The 23,417-nt window shown below is 37.1% G+C and overlaps 1 protein-coding gene and 1 long non-coding RNA gene across 2 annotated transcripts in view; one reads left to right on the top strand and one right to left on the bottom strand.

Moving 5' to 3' along the window:
• Nucleotides 1-18,646, bottom strand: part of psmd1.S (proteasome 26S subunit, non-ATPase 1 S homeolog) — a 73,321-nt gene extending 54,675 nt beyond the window's left edge. Inside the window, 14 exon segments of the mRNA NM_001096178.1 lie at nucleotides 2,033-2,229; nucleotides 4,798-4,909; nucleotides 6,805-6,978; nucleotides 8,202-8,280; nucleotides 8,368-8,456; nucleotides 8,569-8,697; nucleotides 9,662-9,722; nucleotides 10,721-10,947; nucleotides 11,156-11,299; nucleotides 11,388-11,593; nucleotides 12,718-12,887; nucleotides 14,823-14,896; nucleotides 15,930-15,973; nucleotides 18,535-18,646. Of these exon segments, the coding sequence (NP_001089647.1) occupies nucleotides 2,033-2,229; nucleotides 4,798-4,909; nucleotides 6,805-6,978; nucleotides 8,202-8,280; nucleotides 8,368-8,456; nucleotides 8,569-8,697; nucleotides 9,662-9,722; nucleotides 10,721-10,947; nucleotides 11,156-11,299; nucleotides 11,388-11,593; nucleotides 12,718-12,887; nucleotides 14,823-14,896; nucleotides 15,930-15,973; nucleotides 18,535-18,550 (1,722 nt within the window). The 5' untranslated portion in view covers nucleotides 18,551-18,646.
• Nucleotides 18,647-18,781: 135 nt separating this feature from the next.
• LOC121394264 lies at nucleotides 18,782-20,393 on the top strand. Its single transcript, XR_005961599.1, has 2 exons — nucleotides 18,782-18,921; nucleotides 20,203-20,393. It is a non-coding gene; the product is annotated as an uncharacterized LOC121394264 (long non-coding RNA).
• Nucleotides 20,394-23,417: the final 3,024 nt, after the last annotated feature.

Raw genomic sequence — 23,417 nt, 5'->3', positions numbered from 1 at the left:
TGCATGTATTATGCTCTTTTTTAAAATTTAAATAAATAAATTAATTTTTTTTAAAAACTCCAGTGTGCGCTGCTAACCACCCATGGACTGTTATAGATATAGATATAGATATAGATATAGATATAGATATAGATATAGATATAGATATAGATATAGATATAGATATAGATATAGATATAGATATAGATATAGATATAGATATAGATATAGATATAGATATAGATATAGATATAGATATAGATATAGATATAGATATAGATATAGATATAGATATATAGATATATAGATATATAGATATATATATATATATATATATATAGAGATATATATAGATATATATAGATATATATATATATATATATCTATAATCCAGCAAACCTAAGTAAAAGCAAAAATCCTCCCATTGGCAATGGATATGTCCATAGTGTCTCAAAAAAACGGACAAAGATTGATAAAATTGCCATAAACACCAATGGTTTATATTTGAAAAACCATATGACTTATCAATATTATAAACATAGAACACATCATTGTCAATATAGTCAAGGGTAAAAAAAAAAAACCTTACTTATATACGATTACTATGTGAGTAGATCCGTGTACAAGTGGCATTCAAACTAATTCTAACTCAACATGCATATAACTAAAATCATCAACATTTAACGTGCAACATTGAAATTCATAGTGGATCAATTAATAAAACAACATATATTCCCTGTTGTGTGCAACAAATACTTTAATTACTTAAGCTAAAACATCTAAAAATAGATACCTTCATTCATCAGAGGAACCAGAATATAATAAATATAATCACAGTACACAGTAGATATCATAATTTATCAAAACCAATAATTTCATAAATAGCATGACAGAGTATACATTTCATTAAAGGGGTGGTTCAACTTTAAGTTAACTTTTAGTATGTTATAGAATGTCTAATTCCAAGCAACTTTTCAATTGGTCTTCATTATTTATTTATTTTTATAGTTTTTGAATTATTTGCCTTTTTGTGCTAACACTTTGCAGCTTTCTATTCAGACCCACTCCTATTCATATTTCAGTCTCTTATTCAAATTAATGCATGGTTGCTCGGGTACTTTGGACCCTAACAACCAGATTGCCGAAACTGCAAACTGGAGAGCTGCTGAATAAAAAGCTAAATAACTCAAAAAAACACAAATAATAAAAAATGAAATTCAATTGCAAATTAACTCAGAATAGTACTCTCTATATCATATTACAAGTTAATCTAAAAGGTGAACAACCCCTTTAAGCCTTCTAGGAGCAATGGTGTCAAGGGTCCTTATCCATTAAGCCTCTCATTGTAATAAAATTTTGTCTCTATCTCCACCTCTAGACAGAGTTGGAAAATGATCAATCAAAATTGCATGTTAAGTCAACAAAGGATGCCTCCACGTTAGAAAGTGTCTAGCCAGGGGAATATCCGATTTAACTGAGGATAGTGCCAAGCAGATAGCTGATCTATGATTGTTTATGCAAATTCATTTATTTAACATCTTCATAATGGTATTAGTGGTTTACAGTTACTTTTACATTTGTTTTAATAATTTGGTGGTTTGGTGAGCAGCTGGAAATAAGTTACATGGTAAGAATAAAGGGTGCCATGCACTTGTCGTAAACTGCCTTTTACATTAGTGTCAGCAGTTTAAATGGTAGCTGAAACCAGTGTAGGGACTGGCAGAGTGAGATGGCATAGGAAGCACAATTGGTAAGATTTATCAGCTTGGCAATGGTATTTATTATAAACTGTACAGATGGAGGTGTCAATATATGACATGATAGAGGACATAACACTTAGTGGCATATATGGTGAGGGGTGATATTTTTAAATATTCACCAAATAAAAGTGACATACAGTTGACATGAAGTGTAAACGAGAGGGTAGAATCAAGGATAACCACAGGGCACTTATTTGTCTTTTTTTGTTTCATCTCATCTGAATTATATTCCTGGTATGAGTACAAAAGTTGGCAAACATTGTTAAAAAAATGATCATATATACTACTCTCACCTTGTCTCTGCAGAGGCTCTCTATCAGCGCATCTGCTTCTTCCATTCGACCGTACATAACCATAGCGATTCCCACAGCCAGTCCCCTCAAAATTTTCTCATGCTGTGTCTCTTGGGCATATCCCACCATATCCTCAATCGCCTGAGCATTTTTGGAGCCCAGCATCACTAACCCAAGAGCTAGACCTGCTGCCTCTCCTGTCAGACAATGAATAGTTAAACTTGCTTAGCATTCATAATTGGAACATAGCAAAATACAGTAAAACATAAAGAGGTTATAGTGGTTGGGGATGTAAGGAGACAACATATTCCACCATGGGAAATAAATTATTAGCCCCTATAAAAATAAGTTAGTCATCAGCTCTGTGTTACTAATTTCTATATCAAATTTCTCCGATCTGAGCCATTAGAAAAGCTGAATTAATACGCAGAAGCAAAACATGGATTAAAAATAAGTCTCTTATAGGGGATATCGACCCAAAAATTGTTGTTTTGCATCATGAAAGAAATTTTAATCCTAAGCAACTTTCCAAAATATGTTAAATAACATTATCTATATTTTTTTGTGAACACCACAAATGTGTTAATGTGCTAGCATCAAAATGTGTGGGCACCTTCACAGAGAATGTTGGCACTGCACAAGAGGTTATAAGCTCTTAGCTACCATACTCCATCCACAATTTAGGCTTGTCTCTATCTTTTTTTACTTCCTAAATATAAAATTGCCTCTCTAGTACATTTTTTTTATTTGACCCTACCTGTCATATTGTCGCTTTTTAGTTCACCTTATCTTTCAAAGTTTTAAACAATGCTCTTTTTTTTGGATCATTTCCTGCCCCCTGTCAGTCCTGATCTCTGCTCAGTCTCCTTTGCCACTTTATTTCCTAAAGTGTACTCCACCCAGATAAGAACATCTTGAGCTGACAGTTTTGGTGTAGCAGGGGAAAGATAAATTACAGAGTCAGGAACCTCTTCTGGCACAAGACCCATACAAGACTTCTGGCTTGAACACCAGGATGCCCTACTCTAACACAATAGTACCCTTGAAGAGCACTACATTTCTGTGCAAGCATTGCTTTCTGGAACATAAGCATAAGCTGCAGTATTCTGGCAAGGCAATGAATTATTTAATTGGCAGGAATTTGACAAAAGAAGATAAACACTTAAATTATCTACAAAGCAAGTTAAAATTCAACTTTTGATACTGGCATAAGATAAAAAATGTTGCCATTCACTGCAAAAAGTAATTGAATTTTCTTAAGAATATAGCAGATCAATAAAACTCAATGTATGCTAGATTTGGCCACCCAAGTGGCAGGCAAAAGTAGGTTCATCCAGTCATTTTCCTCCCATAAGTATGTGGCCTATTGCTGGCAGGGGGCAATTAAAGAACAAAAACTAGTGTTTCCCCCAACCGGAGTGCAGGCTCTATTAGCCCGCACCTTTGGCTTGGGAAAATGTTTTTTTCCCCAGCAAGTGCCTGTTCAGTGTAAAAATAAAAACTTGGTAAATAGATAGGCTGTGCAAAATAAAAAATGTTTCTAATATAGTTAGTTAAGTTAGCAAAAATGTAATGTATAAAAGCTGGAGTGACTGGATGTGTAACATAATAGCCAGAACACTACTTCCTGCTTTGCAGCTCTCTTGGTTTACACTGACTGGTTACCCTGGTTACCAGGCAGTAACCAATCAGAGACTTGAGGGAGGCCACATGGGTCATATCTGTTGCTTTTGAATCTGAGCTGAATGCTGAGGATAAATTGCAAACTCAATGAACAGAAATGTACCATGTGGCTCCCCTTCAAGTCGCTGACTAGCTCAGTCATAGAGCTGAAAAGCAGGAAGTAGTGTTCTGGCTATTATGTTACACATTCAGTTACTCCAGCTTTTATACATTACATTTTTGCTAACTTAATTAACTATATTAGAAACATTTTTTATTTTGCACAGCCTATTTACCCAATTTTTATTTTCACACTGAACTGTTCCTTTAAGATAGGGTAGGTATAGTGAATCACTACTTGATGGCCGATATCGAGGGACGGAACTCGAGACATCACTATATTCTAAGCAGAATTATAGTAATTATCTTAACAATGGTCAAATCCACATCTGCTAGCTCACAAATTAGAAACAGGTAGCTGCTATGAATTGCATTTCTAGTAGGGATGCACCGAATCCAGGATTCGGTTCGGGATTCGGCCAGGATTCAACCTTTTTCAGCAGGATTCGGATTTGGCCGAATCGAATCCGAATCCTAATTTGCATATGCAAATTAGGAGAAGGGAGGGAAATTGCATGACTTTTTATCACAAAACAAGGAAGAAAAAAAAATGTTTCCCCCTTTTCACCCCTAATTTGCATATGCATATGCAAATTAGGGTTCGGTTCAGTATTTGGACGCATCTTTCACAAAGGATTCGGGGGTTCGGCCAAATCCAAAATAGTGGATTCGGTGCATCCCTAATTTCTAGTGCTGTGAAAAGCATATTTCCCCCAATCTGTTTTACAGATCCTATATTATATTTAAATCTAGCTACTTCACCACTCTTTCAGCACGTTTGGCATAATTTCTCATACAGCGCCAACTGGATATTTCAAACAATAATGAAATTAAAAATAATTATATATTGGTTTCTGATTTGTTATCCTTGAGAAAGAGCACAGTTGGTGTTCGAAACGTCAGATTTTTTTTTATTTTTTCACAAGTATTCACGCTGAGTGCTGTACTATGTCACTTTATATGTAAATTTATATTATCCTCACCAGTAACGGCATCATCCTGATACAAGTTAGTTTTCAGAAGGTCGTAAACATCTTGTCGAGCAGTCCCCAGGGATGCCAATCCAAGCCCCAAGCAGCCACCATGCCGCACAATCTAAAAAAACAAGGGAAAAAATACGAAGGCGCACAATTATCTAAATGAAAAAGCACAGTAAAAATGTCTATTTAGTCAGTTGTAAAAGCATTGTGGGGGAAGTGACAAAATATGTTTCCAAAAATGATAGAGCCTTTTTTACCAATCGAAAAAAAATGTATCCCATGTATCCCATACCTTTCCAATCATAGGATTAAGGCTGTTGGTATACATTCAATCAGTATCATTTGCATCATCATCCCTATCAATATGAGGAATAATTAATAGGAGGATATAAAATGGTAATGTGATTCTATAAACAGATGTGTTTATATTGTCTCCCCATTTCTCATGCTATTCTCTCCCTCTCCACTATTTTTAAAATCACCTGGTGCAGAGAAGTATGAAACCAGTAGCTTTCAAGCAATTTAGACTACAAAAGTGAAAGATGGACAATTTTGAGTGATTTTCCCTTGCCTACGGAGCTATGAAACATTGTAGCATTAAACACTTCAAATTGCAAGGTGTGTGACTGTCTTTAGACCACGGGTTGTCCAACCTTTTGGCTTCTCTGGGCCACATTGGAAAAAGAAAAATTGTCTGGGGCCACTCATGAAATACTCAAACACTTTTGATTTGTAAAATTAAAGAAAATACACAGAAAAGAACTACAATACCAGTTGGATAACCAGATGGAGCTTATACATTGGAATATGGGACACCTGGATATTAAACAGACTTATTATTATTACTAACTGGGCAATGGGCAGAGTCCACAATCCTCCCTACTCAATAGGTCACCACATTGTTACAACCTGGCATAGAAAGCCTGTTCCTAACAAGACGACAGACTGAGGTGGCTAATGTGTCTGCACTTAGAGAGCACAAGGTGTTATTTCACTCTCCTTTTCTCTGTTTTTCCATACATTTATTTCTTAATTTTTTTCTTTTTATCCCCTTTTCTTCCTTTTCATCATTCAAGCAGACGGAAGGCAGTTCGTGGAGATTGTTGCCCCACAGAAGAGGCAATCAGTCGCCAGGCGACTAAATCTCCCCGAATCTGCCCATCTGCCCCAACCCTTAATGCTATGATATTAGGACAGCAAGATTTTAGATTTAGATTTTAGTCACTAAACATGCAGGGCAGTAAGGAATATGTCCCAAGTACTGAAAACTGTAGTAAAGTCAGTTAAAGTTCAACATTAAATAATTGCATTTTTTTATGCAATAATACAATCTTTATTATAAAAAGGATAATAAACTAAAAAAAAAACTGTTTCTTTGAAAGTAAAAAGTAATTTTCATAAGTCCATAATTGTAACATTCTTGGTAAATTGCTTATTGAATGTCCGTTCACATAAGCAATAAAATAAAAAAAAGGGGAAAAAAACTTCTAGTTATTAATATTAACAAAGTGTTGAAAAATCTAAAACATTCACCCAGAGGAAGCTGTGAGTTTGAGATAGTTTAGAAAGAAAACCAGACTGCAGAGATTATACATGTATTAGGAGTGGTATGTATGACAGTTAAATAGTATATTAACATTAAACCTTAATAAAGCGTACATGGTAACATGTAGAATGGAAAGATATGAAATTCTGCCAGGGATGTGTGCCCGCTGTCATAACTGAAATGCCTTTCTCTTTATTATTATTATGAAAGGTGTCACAAAATAAAACAAAAAACCTATGCTATTTAGGCAGATAGGAAAATAAAAAGAATAGCTGGATGACATCAGAGCCAGATTCTGCATCTTTGTGCGAGATCATAGCTGATCTATAAATGCATATTAAACCTATATCTAGTTAAATATGCTGCATGAAGCAAAAATTATATGAGATTTAAAGGGCTAACCCAATATTTAAAAATGCTTGGCAGTACTGAAAAAAAAGTTAAATTGTTAATAAAATCCTCACGTCATTGCTGGCATTCTTTAGCTGGTTCAGAAGGTAGTCTATGATGTCACCTCCATGGTTGGCATGAATGAGTCCAAGAGCATAGAGTCCTCCTCCCTCCTGGTATGCAGATCCCGGTGAAGTGTCTTTAGGCAAATAAGTTGCCATTAACTGAAGAGCCTCTTTTTCATGACCCTAAGAAACAAATGACATGTAAAATATCAGAAAAGGCCAAGCTAAGTACATGTACAGTCTATTTCTTACAGATAGGTAAATTGATGCAGTCACCTTGTTTACCCCCCTCCCTGCTGGCTTCATTTCAAAGTCATCATAATCCACATTAGGTCAATGGGTAATTATAGTGGGACTGACTAAGCAAATACTAAATGCATTCAAAACTAAGAAGTGAGATAAGACTAAAATGATCTCGATGTGGGAACTAATGAGCAAAGAGAAGTTACCAAACTTTTTGACATTGTTTTCAAGTCAATGAGTGCTATGTTGCCACTTTCTTACATCTCCTTCATTTCATGTTTTTCAGCTTGTACAAAGGAAAGTGTGTGGGCACACAGTCATAAAGGAACCCTTGACTTAAATGGTGGGTAAAGTCACATGTAAAGTACAAGGTTCCCTTGCACCTACAGGGCTGCAAGCATCACTGCATTATATTTAATACACCTCAGATGCATTGTCTAAGTACAATACTAATGTAGTGTTCTATAGCATTAACCCAACCCATGCCGGGAACTATATATGTAGTACGGCCTATCTTGTGTTTTGTATTACATGCAAATGAGAATACACGTGGAGCTCACCTAGTCGCTTAGTCGGATTTTCCCACGGGGTATCCTGTGCTTGATATCCCAGTTTAGTCAAACTGTAGAAAATATGAAGGTGTGGGACACATCCAAGGCAGCAACTGGACTGCAATAGTTTCTTTATTGGGGGTAGAGATACACAACATGTTTCGGGCGGCGCCCTTTGTCAAGTGTCAAAAAAAGAAACTATTGCAGTCCAGTTGCTGCCTTGGATGCGTCCCACACCTTCATATTTTCTACAGTTTGTGTTTTGTATTACATCCTGTTTGGACAGCCTTACAGCTATAGAGGGAGGTTTGAGATCTTTAAAAATCAAATATGAATGTATTTCAGTGTTGTATAATGAAAAAGAAAATTAATTTAGCAAATATTAACTGCTCAAACATTTTCTTAAAGATTTTTAATTGGAGACTCTTCCCTTTAATATTAAAGCAAATAATTCAGCCAACTAAGCTTTTTATTCACAGATGTCTGGGTGCACCACTAGGCTACAAATTTAGATCCATGCCAATCACTCAAGGAGTAATCATAATATTTAATATTCTTTGAGGGATATATACAATTTATACCTATTGATAATACAGTTTATCCATCACTCACCTTATGAATAACACCTAAACTGGCTGTTGCTGTGAACTTTGCCCAGTTTGTGGCTCTGGCTAACCACTCCAAATTATCTCTGAGAATAGAATAAAAAGATAATTACTTAAAGTCAAGAGCAACTATCATGGAAGCATATGATATATGCAAGTCCTACTAGTCATACCTGAGGAACTGATCACTGGTAGTGCCACAGTGCATGAATGAATTTGCTATAACAGTGGCTGTGTGACACACAGAATTTCGTACTGCATCCTAAAGTAATAAAAGTGATATGGAACCATAAATTACAACAAAACCTTAACAAATAGCAGTATATGGTTGTTCTTTGGGTTTAAGAGGACAAGGATGTGGTTTATCACCTTACCTTAGTGTTTTTTAAGATCATTAGATCTGTATTATTGTTCCGTATCAAAAATTGCAAGTGAAGTTCTATGGCCATCTCACCACTGAGGATCTTTACCATCTTGGAGATCTGATCTTTTGGTTCCGGGTTCTGGAAATTTTACAGAAATCAAACAGACAAATATTCATGCTCTATACACTGCAATATATAACTTGGGTAATAAAGTACTTTAAAAGCTAACACTGCATTGTGGCTCACTCTTAGTGGCTTCCTTAATCAACCTACTTGTGTTATTACACCTGTGGTGGGGGTGTACACTGAGAGAGTTAAAGCATTTCCCACACAGCAGAAGTCACCTTCGCTGACTGATATAACACCACTTTCAAATAAAGCGTCACAATGATTGTGCACTGTTGAATTGTGTGAGTAGTATTTTGATATATTATGGTATATGCATCTATTTCTTCTACAAGTAGCAGAAGTACCAAACAGAGCACTATATACATAGGGATTTAATATTAGCTCCACTCAAGGACTCACATTTTCTTCTGAATATAGTTTATTTTAAGAGCTTAAATCAAGGATTCCATTATTCAGTACTGACTATGTGAATTTATTTACACTACATTTAAACATCTGGATAAATAAAGACATTTTACAATTCTAACAAGTATGTCCTACCAGCCATGTATTGTTATCATAAATAAAACCAACTGGTTAGACAGAATGAACTATATTTGTTGTAGTAACACCACAATATCAATTTGCTCTTAATAAAATTGACTACTCTTTGTGTTGCAGGTAACTATTGGGATTAGCTAATAAATGGCTTTAAGCTTTTTTACTTGTCTAATAACCCATAGCAACAAATCAAAAAGTAGCATTCACTGACCAGCTGTTGAAAACAGATTTGTTGATAGGTATACTAGCTGTGGGCTAACACGAAACTTTTTATTACATTGCCCTGTTAGACTGCAAGATCCACTGGGACAGGCACCCCTGTAATCATTTATAACTTCTGTATAACCCTGCAGCATATGTTGTAACTATATAAAGGAATGATAATATGCATTAGTCATTGAGTTCTTTGCTACATCTTGACCCAAAAACTCACTGATTCTGTCGCATTGCTTCCTACTGTGATGCTAGCCTGATCCTCTGATTCCATGGTTTCACTGCAAAATTGGTTGAAAAAAACATGACATTCTAATAGTAGCAATAATATTTACAAATGTTGATTAGTTACTACAGATGTTAAAGGCAATTGGCACACAAAGTGCTAAAAGAGTATGGGTTAGTGTCTTAAATTATCTACTCCCTCTTAAAGGAATAGTTCAGTATAAAAATAAAAACTGTGTAAATAGATAGGCTGTGCAAAATAAAAAATGTTTCCAATATAGTTAGTTAGCTAAAAATGTAATGTATAAAGGCTGAAGTGAACAGATGTCTAATAAAACAGCCAGAATCCAACTTCCTGCTTTTGAGCTCTATAACTCTGGCTAACTAACTATATTAGAAACATTTTTTATTTTGCACAGACTATCTATTTACCCAGTTTTTAATTTTACACTGAACAATTCCTTTAAAAACCTATATTATCAAACTTTTTTTCATTTGGAGGCTGAAGTTTGCAGTGGCATTCTCCCAAACTAAAGACAGGCAGTTACTGTAATACTGACATGGTTTTCAAGAATATGATTTTCCTCTCCTTTGAAAATATCTACCACACTTTCAAAACATACACTCAAAGATAACACACAAAGATACACTGGTATATGTAACGTTATAGATAATTGTTAATGTATGCACACCTTAAAGTAAAGCAAATTCTTTCATTTGCAATGGTAAAACATTAAGGGTTCATTAGCTCATTTATCTATAACCACTGCCAACTTCCCTTTACATCATTTATTTTCACTTGGTCATTCTTATTTGTCTACAGAATTGGTAGTACAAGTGTGTAGAAGTAAACTTGTTTGTCAGAGGAGTTAACAAAGAGACAGTAAGCTATTTCAGAGTACTCATGACTAGAGATAATCAATATCATGGTTCTCAGGTTACCCATCTCTGCATTCAATAGATGCCAGTTGTATTTATCCTGATCTAGAGTTCCTAAACTTTAGACTGAGCATCAAACATCTTTTACTCTTATGTATAGTGCTTTCTTACATACCTGTCTGCCGAAGCCCCTGGAACAGTGCCAGTATTGGTCGAGCCTGGCACCGAAGGAATGGGGGCTCCAACTGTACGCAGATTCTGTATAACTGAAGAAAGGAACTGCTGACTGGCACTCTCATATAAGTCGAAACATATCTGATATGCCATGAGAAGATTGTCTTCTCTCACCAGCTTTTCCAGTATATCACTTACTGCTTGTGGGTCATCCAGGAAAATAAGGCACTACCGGAAGCAATAAGAATAATAAAGAATGTATTATTGTATTAGATATAGCCCATGGAATATGGAATGTATAGCCAAGCATTCACAGCTATATTACTGGCTTCTCTCTTTTTTAGGAGTGTAGGAAAAACAGTAAATATGTGTTAAATGAGCTCTTGCATGAGAACAAAGTAATAGTATATATTTTAAAAAGCTTCAGTAGTTTTACCTGGCACACATTAATGAAGTCTGGCTTCTCCAGGTTCATGTAGATTTTGACCAGAACTCTAAGTACTTGATTTCTGAACTGCTTGTTCTGCATGAGGGACATGCATACTTTGAGGCTGTATGCCAGCATTCCAGGGACATCATTCTGAAACAGGAAGTAGACAGCAATGCACACACAGAACTCAGAAAATATTTCAGAAAAGTAAAGCCTTAAATGTTGTCCTAGAGCTTACGGATTGTAAAATGGTCTTCTGGAATACATCTAGCCTGCGTGTCTCCAGCGCAATTCCAATGGCTTGCTTAAACTTGTGATCATCCAGGCAGCGCTGGAACATCTTGTTGACAATCCCTTCCAGCCGACCATCTATTGGCTTCTTCTCACCATCAGGCAGTTCTGCATTCTCCACACATTGTTTGGTGTAGTGGTCAATGCATTTAGCTGCAAGGAAAAGTCATGTGTTTGTTAACTGACATTTAACATTGCAATAATATCTAATTTATTGAAAACGAGGATAAATAGTACGGCACTTAATACAACAAAAAAAGCAAACCAAAAGTCCTAAATCTTGTTTCCGTTAAAAAGCATTGCCACCATAAGTTTTGCATAATGAAGAAAACAACTTTCCAAAACTATTACTGTCTTTGAGTGTATTTTTAAATGTAAAGGTTTCTGACCCCATCACAGATGGGCTTATACACTGTTTTATCATAAGTTTGAGGTTGACTGAGCTTATGTAAAAGGGGTTGTTCACCTTCAAACACTTTCCATTTCAGTTGATTTCAGATTTCAGACTTCTTTCAATTACTTTCTATTTTCTATTTGTGATTTTTTCTAATATTGGTTTCATTTTTTACCTTCTCATTAGTGATGTGCGGGTTAGGTTTTGCCCGACTTCTGGGTTCCTTTTATAGACCAGCGCTGACCCACCCCACGATGATATCACAAAAGGGGCGGGGCGAGCAGGTGCACGTCTATAAAAAAATCAACCCGGAAGTCAGAAACCGGCATTTGTAAGGACCCGGGTCAGAAGAGCTCAACCTACACCAGCCCCGGAAAGGGGGGTGCGAGGTCGGCCCAAACCCTCCCGACCCACATATCACTACTTCTAATGCAGCTTGGGGGGGGTCACAGACTCAGTAAACTGCTCTAAACCGATACATTTAATTGATACAATTCTGATCATTGGTCCTGCTGAGCAGAATGTCTGTGTTTCATTAAAGGCAGCTGTATTGTATTGTTACAATACTTGTTAAAATTCCAGAGATGCTGCTGAGAAATGTATTAACTAAATGTAGAGAATTGTAACAGTTCAGAATTTGCACCTGGATCACTGATCTGTGGAACACCAGGGACATTAAAATAGAAAAAAAAGTATATTTCTGGTGAACAATCAGAACAACTGAACTGAAGAAAGTGCTTGGAAGATTAGCAAAAATATACATCCCAATTCATGTATTTGCAAGGTTCTACACAAAGAACAAATATTAAAATGTTCCAGTACAAATATTTTTGGAAAGGGTCAACCGATATTTTTCCTGGCTCAGCCAGACAATTCTACTTACCTATAATTGTTTCAACATATTCTGAGTTGTCATTTACATTGAATAAATCCCCAGCACCAAGAGCATAGTTCAGGGACTCTTCAAACGCCCCAAGATGGTAAAAAACTTTAGATGCCACAAGAGCAGCAAACTGTCTGCTTCTGAAATTTTCATCTTCATACAGCACTTCACTGGAGAAAACAGAAAACCCCACATAATTTCCCTGCTCCAAAACTGGATTCATAATAGTATAGAAAGATGTATGTTTTCTACTGACAGGTAATAATAGGGTTTTTAAGAAACATTAAATGGATGGAAACATTAAAAAGTAATATAAACTGCTGGCAATCTACCCATTGAGTCCTACATAATACTATTTACTATGTTTTGAGCTGTATGTTTTGTATTGTACTTATATGTTATTGTAAACTCATTATTGGAAACTGTTGAACTTACACCATGCTTGCTATAACTATTCACATTTCTGCAAACTAACAACAGTTTCTATATGTTGTAAATAAATAAAAACATGTTTGAAAAAAAAAAAAAAGAAAAAGTAATATAAATATAAAAGATGTGATGCAAACGACCAATAACCACATACTAACAGTTTAAGGGGCAGATTTATTAAGAGTCAAATTGAAAATTCTAATTCGATGGGCAAAACTGTCAAATTCGACTAGGGAATTATTCAAACTAGATTCGAGTTTTATCAAACTCTGACCCTTTAAGAACTCAAATTTGAATATTCGTTACCTAAAACCTGCCGAATTACTGTATAAGTCAATGGAAGAGGTCCAGTGACCAATTTGGTAATGTTTGTAGCCTTCCTGACATCCAAGTTTTTTTTGGAGAAAGACTCGAATCGAGTTTTAGAGTTGGTTTTACATATTCAATTTTTTTTAATAAATAATCGAATATTCAAATTTCGAGTAAAATGGAATCCATGCAAGTTTAAAAAAAATTTAAAAAAAAACTCACATGAATTTGAAATTCGACCCTTAATAAATGTGCCTCTAAATGTTGATACCCTTATGTTTAAAGTAGGAGTTTCAAATTGAAAAAAGTTCAGTGCTCCTTTAGATTGGTAAAAAAATCAAAGGAATACAGCTGGAAATACATAGGCTGAATGAACCTGAAAAACGTGCTGGAAACTTTTACAATTGACCACACAGATAGGTGAAATGTTTTAGTGACATTAATCTGATGCATTTCTGGCCCCTCTCGTCTTGTAATATGAAAAGATGATTGGGTCAGCCTGCTTTCTGCATGATCAGAGCAGTGCTAGTGCAATAACAACAGGGTCTAAGTGGTGATCTCTCTCATTAGAGAGATACATACTGAAGAATGATCATTTCCACATGAACTATATTGTCAAACTATAAATCAATTAACCCAAACATCACTACTAAACACACTTCGAAATCTACAAAGGCAATCTACAAAGGCATTTATGCAGAGGGAGAAGTACAATACTCTGGAATGGCCGTCACAGTCCTCCGACTTGAATATCATCAAAAATCTATGAGATGATTTGAAGCAGGCTGTCCATGCTCAGCAGCAATAGAATTTAATCGAACTGTAAAGATGCTGTATGGTGAATGGTCAAAAATACCGGCACCCAGAATCCAGACACTCATCAAAGGCTATAGGAGGCGTCTAGAGGCTGTTACACTTGCAAAAAGAGCGTCAACTAAGTATTGATGTAATATCCCTGTTGGGGTGGCCAAATGTATGCACCTGTCTAATTTTGTTATGATGCATATTGCATATTTTCTGTTAATCCAATACACTTTATGTCACTGCTAAAATACTACGGTTTCCATAAGGCATGTTATATATTAAATGGAAGTTACTACTTTGAAAGCTCAGCCAATGATAAACAAAACTCCAAAGAATTGAGAGGGGTTCCCAAACATTCTCATATGACTGTGATATAGATATATAGATATATATATATATATATATATATATATATATATATATATATATATATATATATATATATATATATCCTACTGCCAATGAAAGGTTTCCTACACCACACTCTTCTCATAGAACAAAAGAAAAAAATATGTATTTCCTTCCAAACTGACATTTAGCAACGTGACTTGAGGCAAACTTACATCTTATCCACAGACTCAGAGATCTCTGCCCAGAAATCATTAACCACAGCATTTAATTTGTGCAATGCGAATTCCTGTAAGACATGAAAGAATATGCTCAATATTTAGATATATCTCAAATGAATGCAAACAATTAATTTCATTTTTCATATAACATCTGTAACTTCACTCATATAAAAAGCCTATATTGTGACACTATACAGATCTTAAATCCCTGTGCATAATCTGATCATGGAGTTTAGTACGACAAACTCTGCATTATTCCTATTACTTTACATAAACATGTGTGTTTTAATTCTTATGGAGGATAATCGTTATCTAACAATCTATTTAATTGGGAATCTTATCTAAACAACTTAATCCACACAGTAGTTCTAATTAGTGTTGCACATTAAAGGGTCAGTGTACCAACTTTTCAACATGAGTTCAATGAATAGGACTTGCTACACATTCACTGAGTAGCTTGTTTCCCTGTTTGCTCTGTTAAGTTAAATATTAAAACAATAGGCCAGAAGTATGCACAGCACCATGTTGAACTGGTTATATACTGTACCTTTAATCGTTTTATCAAACTTAATTTCTGTCTGAGCACTTTTAAAGTCATGGCAGACACTTACAATACAGGCTACAACATCGGGCTTTTTAGCCAGCATTTGTTTCAGCAAATAAAAATTGGCAAATAACATTTTTTATACAAAGAACAGTGCTCTGTAGCTCGTATGTCAGAATATGTAAATAGAAAAGAATTTTACCATGTTTTTGTATTCTTATGAATACTCAGAGAGCCTTTTATGGAGGTGTATTCACCATGATTGTATATCCAGTGCAGACTGTGGTGTCCTCAGAGAATTCAGAACAGATTCTCCAATAAGATACAAAAAATGTACCCCTAGGGAATTATCTACATGGCTAAGTATATTATATATATATATATATATATATATATATATATATATATATATATATATATATATATATATATATATATATATATATATATATATATGGTCACACCCTCATTGCACCCCTGCCTAATGGTTTTTAAAAAATATTGGTGAGCACAACTTTCCCATATATACTAGTTTTGCTACACAAACTGTTTTGTACCTTTAGCTGCGGTTCATCTTCATCCAGAAGGGAAAGGATTCCAGCTGCAAAAATAGCAAACAAGGCATGAAGCAGGCTAACAAGAATGCTGTATTGCAAAATACAATGATTTAGCAAAATAACTACTAATATCAAATATATTTGTACCTAACACAAATATAAGGATCAATACCAGAATTCTGCAGCTGATGGTAACGGAGTATACCATGTATGTTCATGCTCATCAAGCAGAAATATTTATTTTCCTTTAAATCACTGCACTTCCGCAGGCACAATGTCTGGCCAAGTATATTAACATTTCTTAATGCTTTTTATTTCATGTACAATGAGGAACAAGAAATAGCACAAGCAACAATTGCACTGAGACATTAGACACTATCCATTCCATTTGGAATGCAGGAAACTGTTTTTTTTTCTTTGTTTTTTAAAGTGTGATAGTAGTTGGGCAAATATGCATCCACCACTGCTGTAGCATTGTTCTCTTAGTGACTACAGATATAGTCATCAAAAGTGTTTTTCTGTCTTTGGTAAATTGTAATAGCTGGGTCTTGTTTACCCTAGCAACTTAGCAGTAGTGCTAAGAGACATACATATGAATAAAAGAGGGTCTGAATAGAAAGATACCCAATAAAAAGTAACAAAAGAATTCAATTGTCTCTCAGAACAGTTTTTGGCTGCCAGGAACAGTGACTCACATTTTAAAGCTGAAAAGAAAAGAATGGCAAATAATTCAAAAACTATACTAAATAAATAATGAAAACAAATGGCAGAGTTGCCAGGAGTAGGCAATCTTACAACATACTAAAAAAAAAAACTGAAAAAAAACTGAAAGGTGAACAATCCCTTTAATAACTTTAGACTCTGGGGCATGTTTACTAACATTAAAGATAAATATCTGGAGAGGTCTGGAGATGTTGCATGACTTATGCCCCTGACAAAGCTGCTTGGCAGCAAAACGCGTAGGGCGGCGTAGGTGGAAGGTGGTGTGGATAGCTCCCACTCTTCCCAACGTAGCTAGGTAGGAGGTGTGCTGGGGGAAGGGTGGGCACTGATGGAAACTGAACTTTGCATCCCTTTTAGAGCTGGCAAAAATAGTGGATACTAAAATACATTACAAGTTTATAGCATTATCCACCATCGTTTCAGCCTGCACAACTGTTTTTAATTGTGTGTGATTTTAGGGACATGGTCCCGTGCGGCTTAGAGTCTCACACGCTGTGTGTGTATATGTTGGTGTTGTCACTTAAGCTCTTTTTACTAATTTAAATTAAAAGTTATATTTTATGACATTGTTGCAACCACAGCCTGAACTGGTTGGCTTGCTACATTGTAACTGGATGCGTGGTTGTTTCACTCTCCACTACTGAATGTAGCTGTTTTGCTTTTTTCAGATGTTGCCCATAGCAACCAATCAGATCTTTGCTTTTGTTATAGGCAGTGTCGGACTGAGCAGGCGGGACGCCGGGAAATAACCCAGTGGGACCCCACCGGCCCAGACCCGCTGCCCCAGACCCCCCAGAAAAGATAAAGTTGTTGCTGTAGCGTGTCTTCTGCACAGGCTCGTCTTCAGCACGCATGCACGTGGCATGTTCATGGATGTGGGCAGGGGACTGGAAGTTAGGGACACTCGTTGCGTCTTTTGAGCGCACACGGTGCGTTCGTGGAAGCAGTCTGGAGGTCAGGAGGGGGCCCTGGGGACTGCCGGGAGTGGGGGGGCCCTGGGGACTGCAGCCCCGGTGGGCCCCCCAGTCCGAACCTGGTTATAGGTGACTGTTTAAATCTAATTGCTGAAATCTTTTCAGACATTTATCTCCAATTTTAGTAAACATGCCCCAGGTTTGTCACCATTATTTTGTCAATTGGGGACTGCTGCAGTACAACTCACAAAAACCCTGAACAGCCAATGCCAGTGGATGCTGAAACTTTAATTGTAGCATGTGGAGGGCTACAGGACAGGCTTCTACAAAATAGCCAGGAGACACACAACTGTTTTATAATGAGGTATTGTAGTAGAAATATGTGACTGCAGCAAAGAACCAGTTGCTCTGAACATTAAATGCTTAATTCTTAAGTCCTTCAATTTGGTTTGTATCTATTCAGTGTGTCAGTGATACCACAGAAAGTGAATGTGAAGAAGTGACAAGTCTGGCCACTGTTTTGTACAACAGATCAGACTAAACACAGTCAATAAGGTCTGGTGTCAGCCAATTAAATCTCCACTTTCTGTGTTGGTGGTGCAAAAACATCAATTTCATAAAGTGAATCCACAGGAGTAGTCACCAGACTGCACATTTCCATTGCAATAGACAGAGGTGGGCTTATGTCACACAACAGCCAATGACTGGGCACAATGTCACACATAAGCGCTTAGTGAAAGTGCAGCTTTTTCTGCTTAGATCCGAATGAAGTGTAGTGTCCTAAGTAGCTCATGACATTTATAACCGGGTGTTTTCTAAAGCTCCTGTCCCTCTATATTGGTCTCAGTTTCAGGCCTCAGCACAGGACAATGAGTCAGCGGATCCAATGCTTCCCTTTCTGAGCCTTTTTCTCCCCGCCTCAGCCTGTTTCTCTGTCACTCTTCTCCCACATAAATGTCATCGCTTACCGGCAGAAGTGATCATGATGTCGGTGCCGCCTATTCGTTGTTTAGTAAAGTCCAGGTACCGTGGTCCAGGCAAGATCCCGAATCAATTTGCTGCGACCGGCGCACAATACGCGTCACTGCGGAAACGGAAGTTCAACTCGGAACACAGAACACATCTTTGGCTCAGCAGCAGGCGGGAACGATATTATGTGGGCAGCGGCTAGTTCCCATCCTCGGAAAGGACCTGACGTCACGGTCATGTGATCATACCATGTGACCGCTCCATTGCGCATTATCCATTATTGGGCGGTAGATTCAAATAAGCAGAAGCGCTAATGCATTGTACGGGCAGGCAGCGAACATTTCAAAGGACGTGCAGCTTAATCTCTGGAACTGCCAACTTCTGATGTAAGTTGTTACAGGCTGCAACCTCTACCCTAGGTTTTAGGGCAGTTAACTGGGTCACTGTGCCTCGATTTCTGTGGGCTATAGGGGTGATCGCTGTACCTCTGATTTTTTTGTGGGTGATGGGGGGGGGGTCACTGCACTGTGCCTCTGATTTTCTGTGGGCTATATGGGGGGAATGATCGCTGTGCCTCTGATTTTCTATAGGGGGGATCACTGTGCCTCTGATTTTCTGTGGGCGATGGGGGAGGGGATTGCTGTGCCTCTGATTTTCTGTGGGCTATAGGGGGGATCGCTGTGCCTCTAATTTTTTGTGGGAGCGATGGGGGAGGGGATCACTGTGCCTCTGATTTTCTGTGGGCTTTGGGGGGAATCGCTGTGTTTCGATTTCTGTGGGCGATGGGGAGATCATTGTGCCTCTGATTTTCTGTGGTGTTGGGGATCACTGTGCCTCTGAAATTCTTTGGGGTAAAGGGGGGGGGGGCTGTGCCTCTGAATCAGTGGCATGAGAGGGGTGTCACTGTGCCTCTTCTGTGGGTTGAGGGTGTTATTGTGCCCTTTAGCGGGGGGGAAGGGGAGTCACTGTATATTTGAAAGTCGATGGGGTGGGAGTAGGGTTGCCAGCTGGCCTGTATTTCCTGGCCTGGCTGGTAAAAATGTTGCATGATTGCAATGTTAAGTATAGGGAAAAACCATAAAAACATAGGAAGGCCGGTATTTTTTTTTTTCTAGAAAAGTTGGCAACCCTAGGTGGGAGGTCACTGTGCCAGTCTTGGATATCAGAAATCCCTCATCCTCCTGTAGTGGGATATGGTTTCTTATCCCTTTCTACCCCCCCCCCCCCCCCCCCAGTCTTACCTCTGAATCCTTCTCCCTCCAGAAATAGCGACTGGAAAAGCAGTGTGAGTGTAGCGGAGCTTCCAGCCACCATCTTGTTTTCTTCTTTCTCCTCCTCAGCACATCCCGTCTCTTTTCGGCGCATGCGTATTTTTCAAACCCAGAAATTCACTACAACTGCGCATGTACCAAAAATCCACTCGATTCATGAGATTTAGAAGATGGTGGCTGGGAGCACTCACTCTGCTTTTCCGGTCGCTATTTCTTGAGCGAGAAGGATTCAGGGTGAAGCAGGGAGGGGTACAAACTGAGTGGGGTCAGATGTGGACTTATCTCCTCCTTTAATTCACAGAACTATTTAATTTTAGTAATTGTTTAATGACATCAGTTTTTTCAATTTATTTAGATAAGAATGTGTTCATTTATTTATTTTTCTTTATTTTACAGCTGCTGTTGGATTCCTCACATCCTGACTCCTTTTGTCGCCATCATTTTGTGCAGTTTTCTATTGTTTTGCCAGGAATGGAAGTGGTACTCTTTAAAGAAAATCTTTGGTTTTATTTATTGTGTCTTAGATTTGTTGTATGATCCTGCTTCATGTTTTCATTTATGTTTTAATAAAATTATAAATAAAATTACTTTTTTGTTTGATGTACAGTTTCTTTGGCCACTTTTTAGAATCGAATAGGTAAATTTATCTACTTGGCTAGAAATAGACTATGCACGTTATATTTGTCAGTCAGCCTTAGTTGATTGCATTGTAAGTCCTGGCTAAAGACTTTCAGGGTATTTGGGAGCTGTAGTTCAGTAATATGTGTGCAATTCATTTTGCACAAACAGAAAATGTATTTTCACCACACTTTTGTTTTAATCAGTTAAAATAAAGTAGAACTCTTGTTTAAGCTTTAGTTTTTGAGAACACCAAGAAATGTATCATTCATGTATCCACTATGTCTTTATTGGCTGCTTTCATTTATTCTTGTAGAAATATAATTGAAACCTCCAGTGCCACTGGTTATTTCTTCAATTTGCAACTAACTACTCCAGTTGCTACAGGTGTTTTTCAAAATTTTTTGGCCATAGGAGGATGCCATTAAACTCAATGTCAGATTTGATTATTTCTCGACTAGTACCATTCTGCCACGTTTGAAAGTCTAGGTCAGTGATCCCAACCAGTGGCTCATGAGCAAAATGTTGCACTGTGTTGATGTTGCTCCCAGTGGCCTCAAATCAGGTGCTTTTTAAATTCTATTCTTGGAGGCAAGTTTTGGTTGCAGATAAAACAGGTGCACTGCCAAACAGCCTCAAGATAGGTTGACAATCCACATAGGGGCTACCAAATGGCCAATCACGGTGCTTATTTGGCACCCCAAGAACATTTTTCATGCTAGTGTTGGTCCCCAATTACTTTTACTTCTGAATGTTGCTCACAGGTTCCCTGCTCTAGGCAATGACCTGCACTGCTTCTCCACAGCTCTTGGAACCCTGCCTCCATGCAGTGTATATATTCCTGCAGACAACTTCTAAAAAATGCCCCTGTACACCACTGACTGATCGCAATGTTATTTGACTGAAATCATGTGTTTTTAAAGTGATGTTTTCCCGACCACTTTGTACATCAGCACTTTATATTATATAACATTAAAAGTGTGGCAAGACAAATGTGCGTTGACCAATGTTTTCAAGAAAAGGCTAATGGTTCCAGATTTGTAGAAAGATGCATGTTCTTCCAATCTGCTCTTTCCTGTATTTCAGGGACAGGTATGGTAGTTGCCTATGTGCAGATACGCAGCCCTTATTTCACATCTGCTCTGTGTGTCTGCACACAGGACAATTCTGTACCTGTCCATAAAAATATAGGAAGGAGCGAATTGGAACCATATTTATCTTTCTATACCTGTGGAGAAAAGCAGATGTAGGGCCCCGTGTGCCATTATTATGTCTATTCCATGGTAGCTATTTTTTTTACTGGTGTAGTTACACTGGTAGAGAAAATAATGGTCGACTTCCTTCTGCTCTGACAATCCATGTGCACTGAATGGCTTGGTTTGGCATTGCCATAATAAAATTATAAATAAAATTACTTTTAAAGTAATAAATAAAGTACTGTCCTCAACTTTTAATTGGTCTTTGCCAATGCCAATTGCTATAGAGTGTAGACGTGTTAGGCTAGACTTACAGATCTGCCTGTGTATGGCTGCTCTCATATGCCCCATCTGTATTCCCAAGTCTATTCTATCAGTAAATTGGAGAAATGGAAAGAGAATATTAGTAAAGTTGTAGAAATGATAGTGTATGTTAGGGTAAATTGACCTGCCGACATGTTTGGTTCCATGTGAATAAATTAGGTTTTTGACATTGCATCCATGAATAAAGTGCATCATAATGATAATTGAGTCTGCCAATATATTTTCATAATGTTGGGGTCAATGGATGAAAGGTGCCATATTGATAAATGTATTGTCAAGTTTGCACAAGGCAATAAATAAATCATGTAAATAAATCAATCTGCATTTTTGTAAATGGATGTATTGCCCCATACATATACTATTATGTTTGCACAATGGGGGCTGCAAACACTAATTTATCCACTAGGTGGCATACATCCTAAATCAATTTCCTGTAGCTGTGTTTGTCAAGTAACTTGTTGGTATAGCAACTAGCCTTTATGAGCACACAGGTGTATGGAACTCTCATCTGAAATCAAGTTGATTGCTCTCTGTGATGTGAATTATATTATTTACAAGAGGTTGGTTGTGTATTTCAAGAAAAGAGTTTAGTATCATGTATATTTTCCTTCATTGTATTCCTCATGTTTCCAGCATCAGTGTATTTTAGCTAACCTTTGTGACACTGTGCAGCTAAATACATTACTATTTCTCATGGCACCCTAGTCATACACTTGTTCTTAGTGCCCTCTTAGGTTTTGGGCAGAGGTTTTTTCTCATGCATTTTTATTGTCAATTCACATAAATAAATATATAAACATAATGCAGAAATGCAACATTTCAAGGCATGTTCTGTTGTTAAATATATATTTTTTAATTTGAACATGTACAATAGGTTTATCAAATTGCTATTGCACAGCTCTTAATTATTTGCATTTAACAGGATTTCGATTGAGACTTTAAGTATTTAAGTAATGGCAGGCTTGGATGAAAAAAATATGTCTCCTGAGAACAAGGTATGAAGTTCAAATATATTTTATCAATTATTGTTTTTTATTTTAGCTTCTATTATGTTCTATGCGGTCCAAATTGCTGGAACTTGGACCTGACCCAGAGCTACAAGCCAGACCAAGATTCTGCAATTTTAACTGCTTGTACCTGCTACCCAATCCAAACTGCAACAACCTTATCTGCAAGCCTGCACACTGCCATTATGAAATCGGAAGTTGTCTTGCTGCAAAACAGAAGTGATGTCATCAAAAATGGGATGTGGCCAAAAAAAGCAGACAAAAAGATTAAAACTTTCATCAGTCAGCTAGTCCTTAAAGGAGAAGGAAAGGTTAAAACTAAGTAAGCCTTATCAGAAAGGTCCATCTAAATATACCATTAAACCCCCAAAGTAATGCTGCTCTGAGTCCCCTGTCAAAAGAAACACTGCATTTCTTTCCTTCTATTGTGTACTCATGGGCTTCTGTATCAGACTTCCTGCCTTCA

This window comes from Xenopus laevis, chromosome 5S (assembly GCF_017654675.1).
Source record: "Xenopus laevis strain J_2021 chromosome 5S, Xenopus_laevis_v10.1, whole genome shotgun sequence".
Taxonomy (NCBI): domain Eukaryota; kingdom Metazoa; phylum Chordata; class Amphibia; order Anura; family Pipidae; genus Xenopus; species Xenopus laevis.
This window is presented reverse-complemented; position numbering and strand designations above follow the sequence as displayed.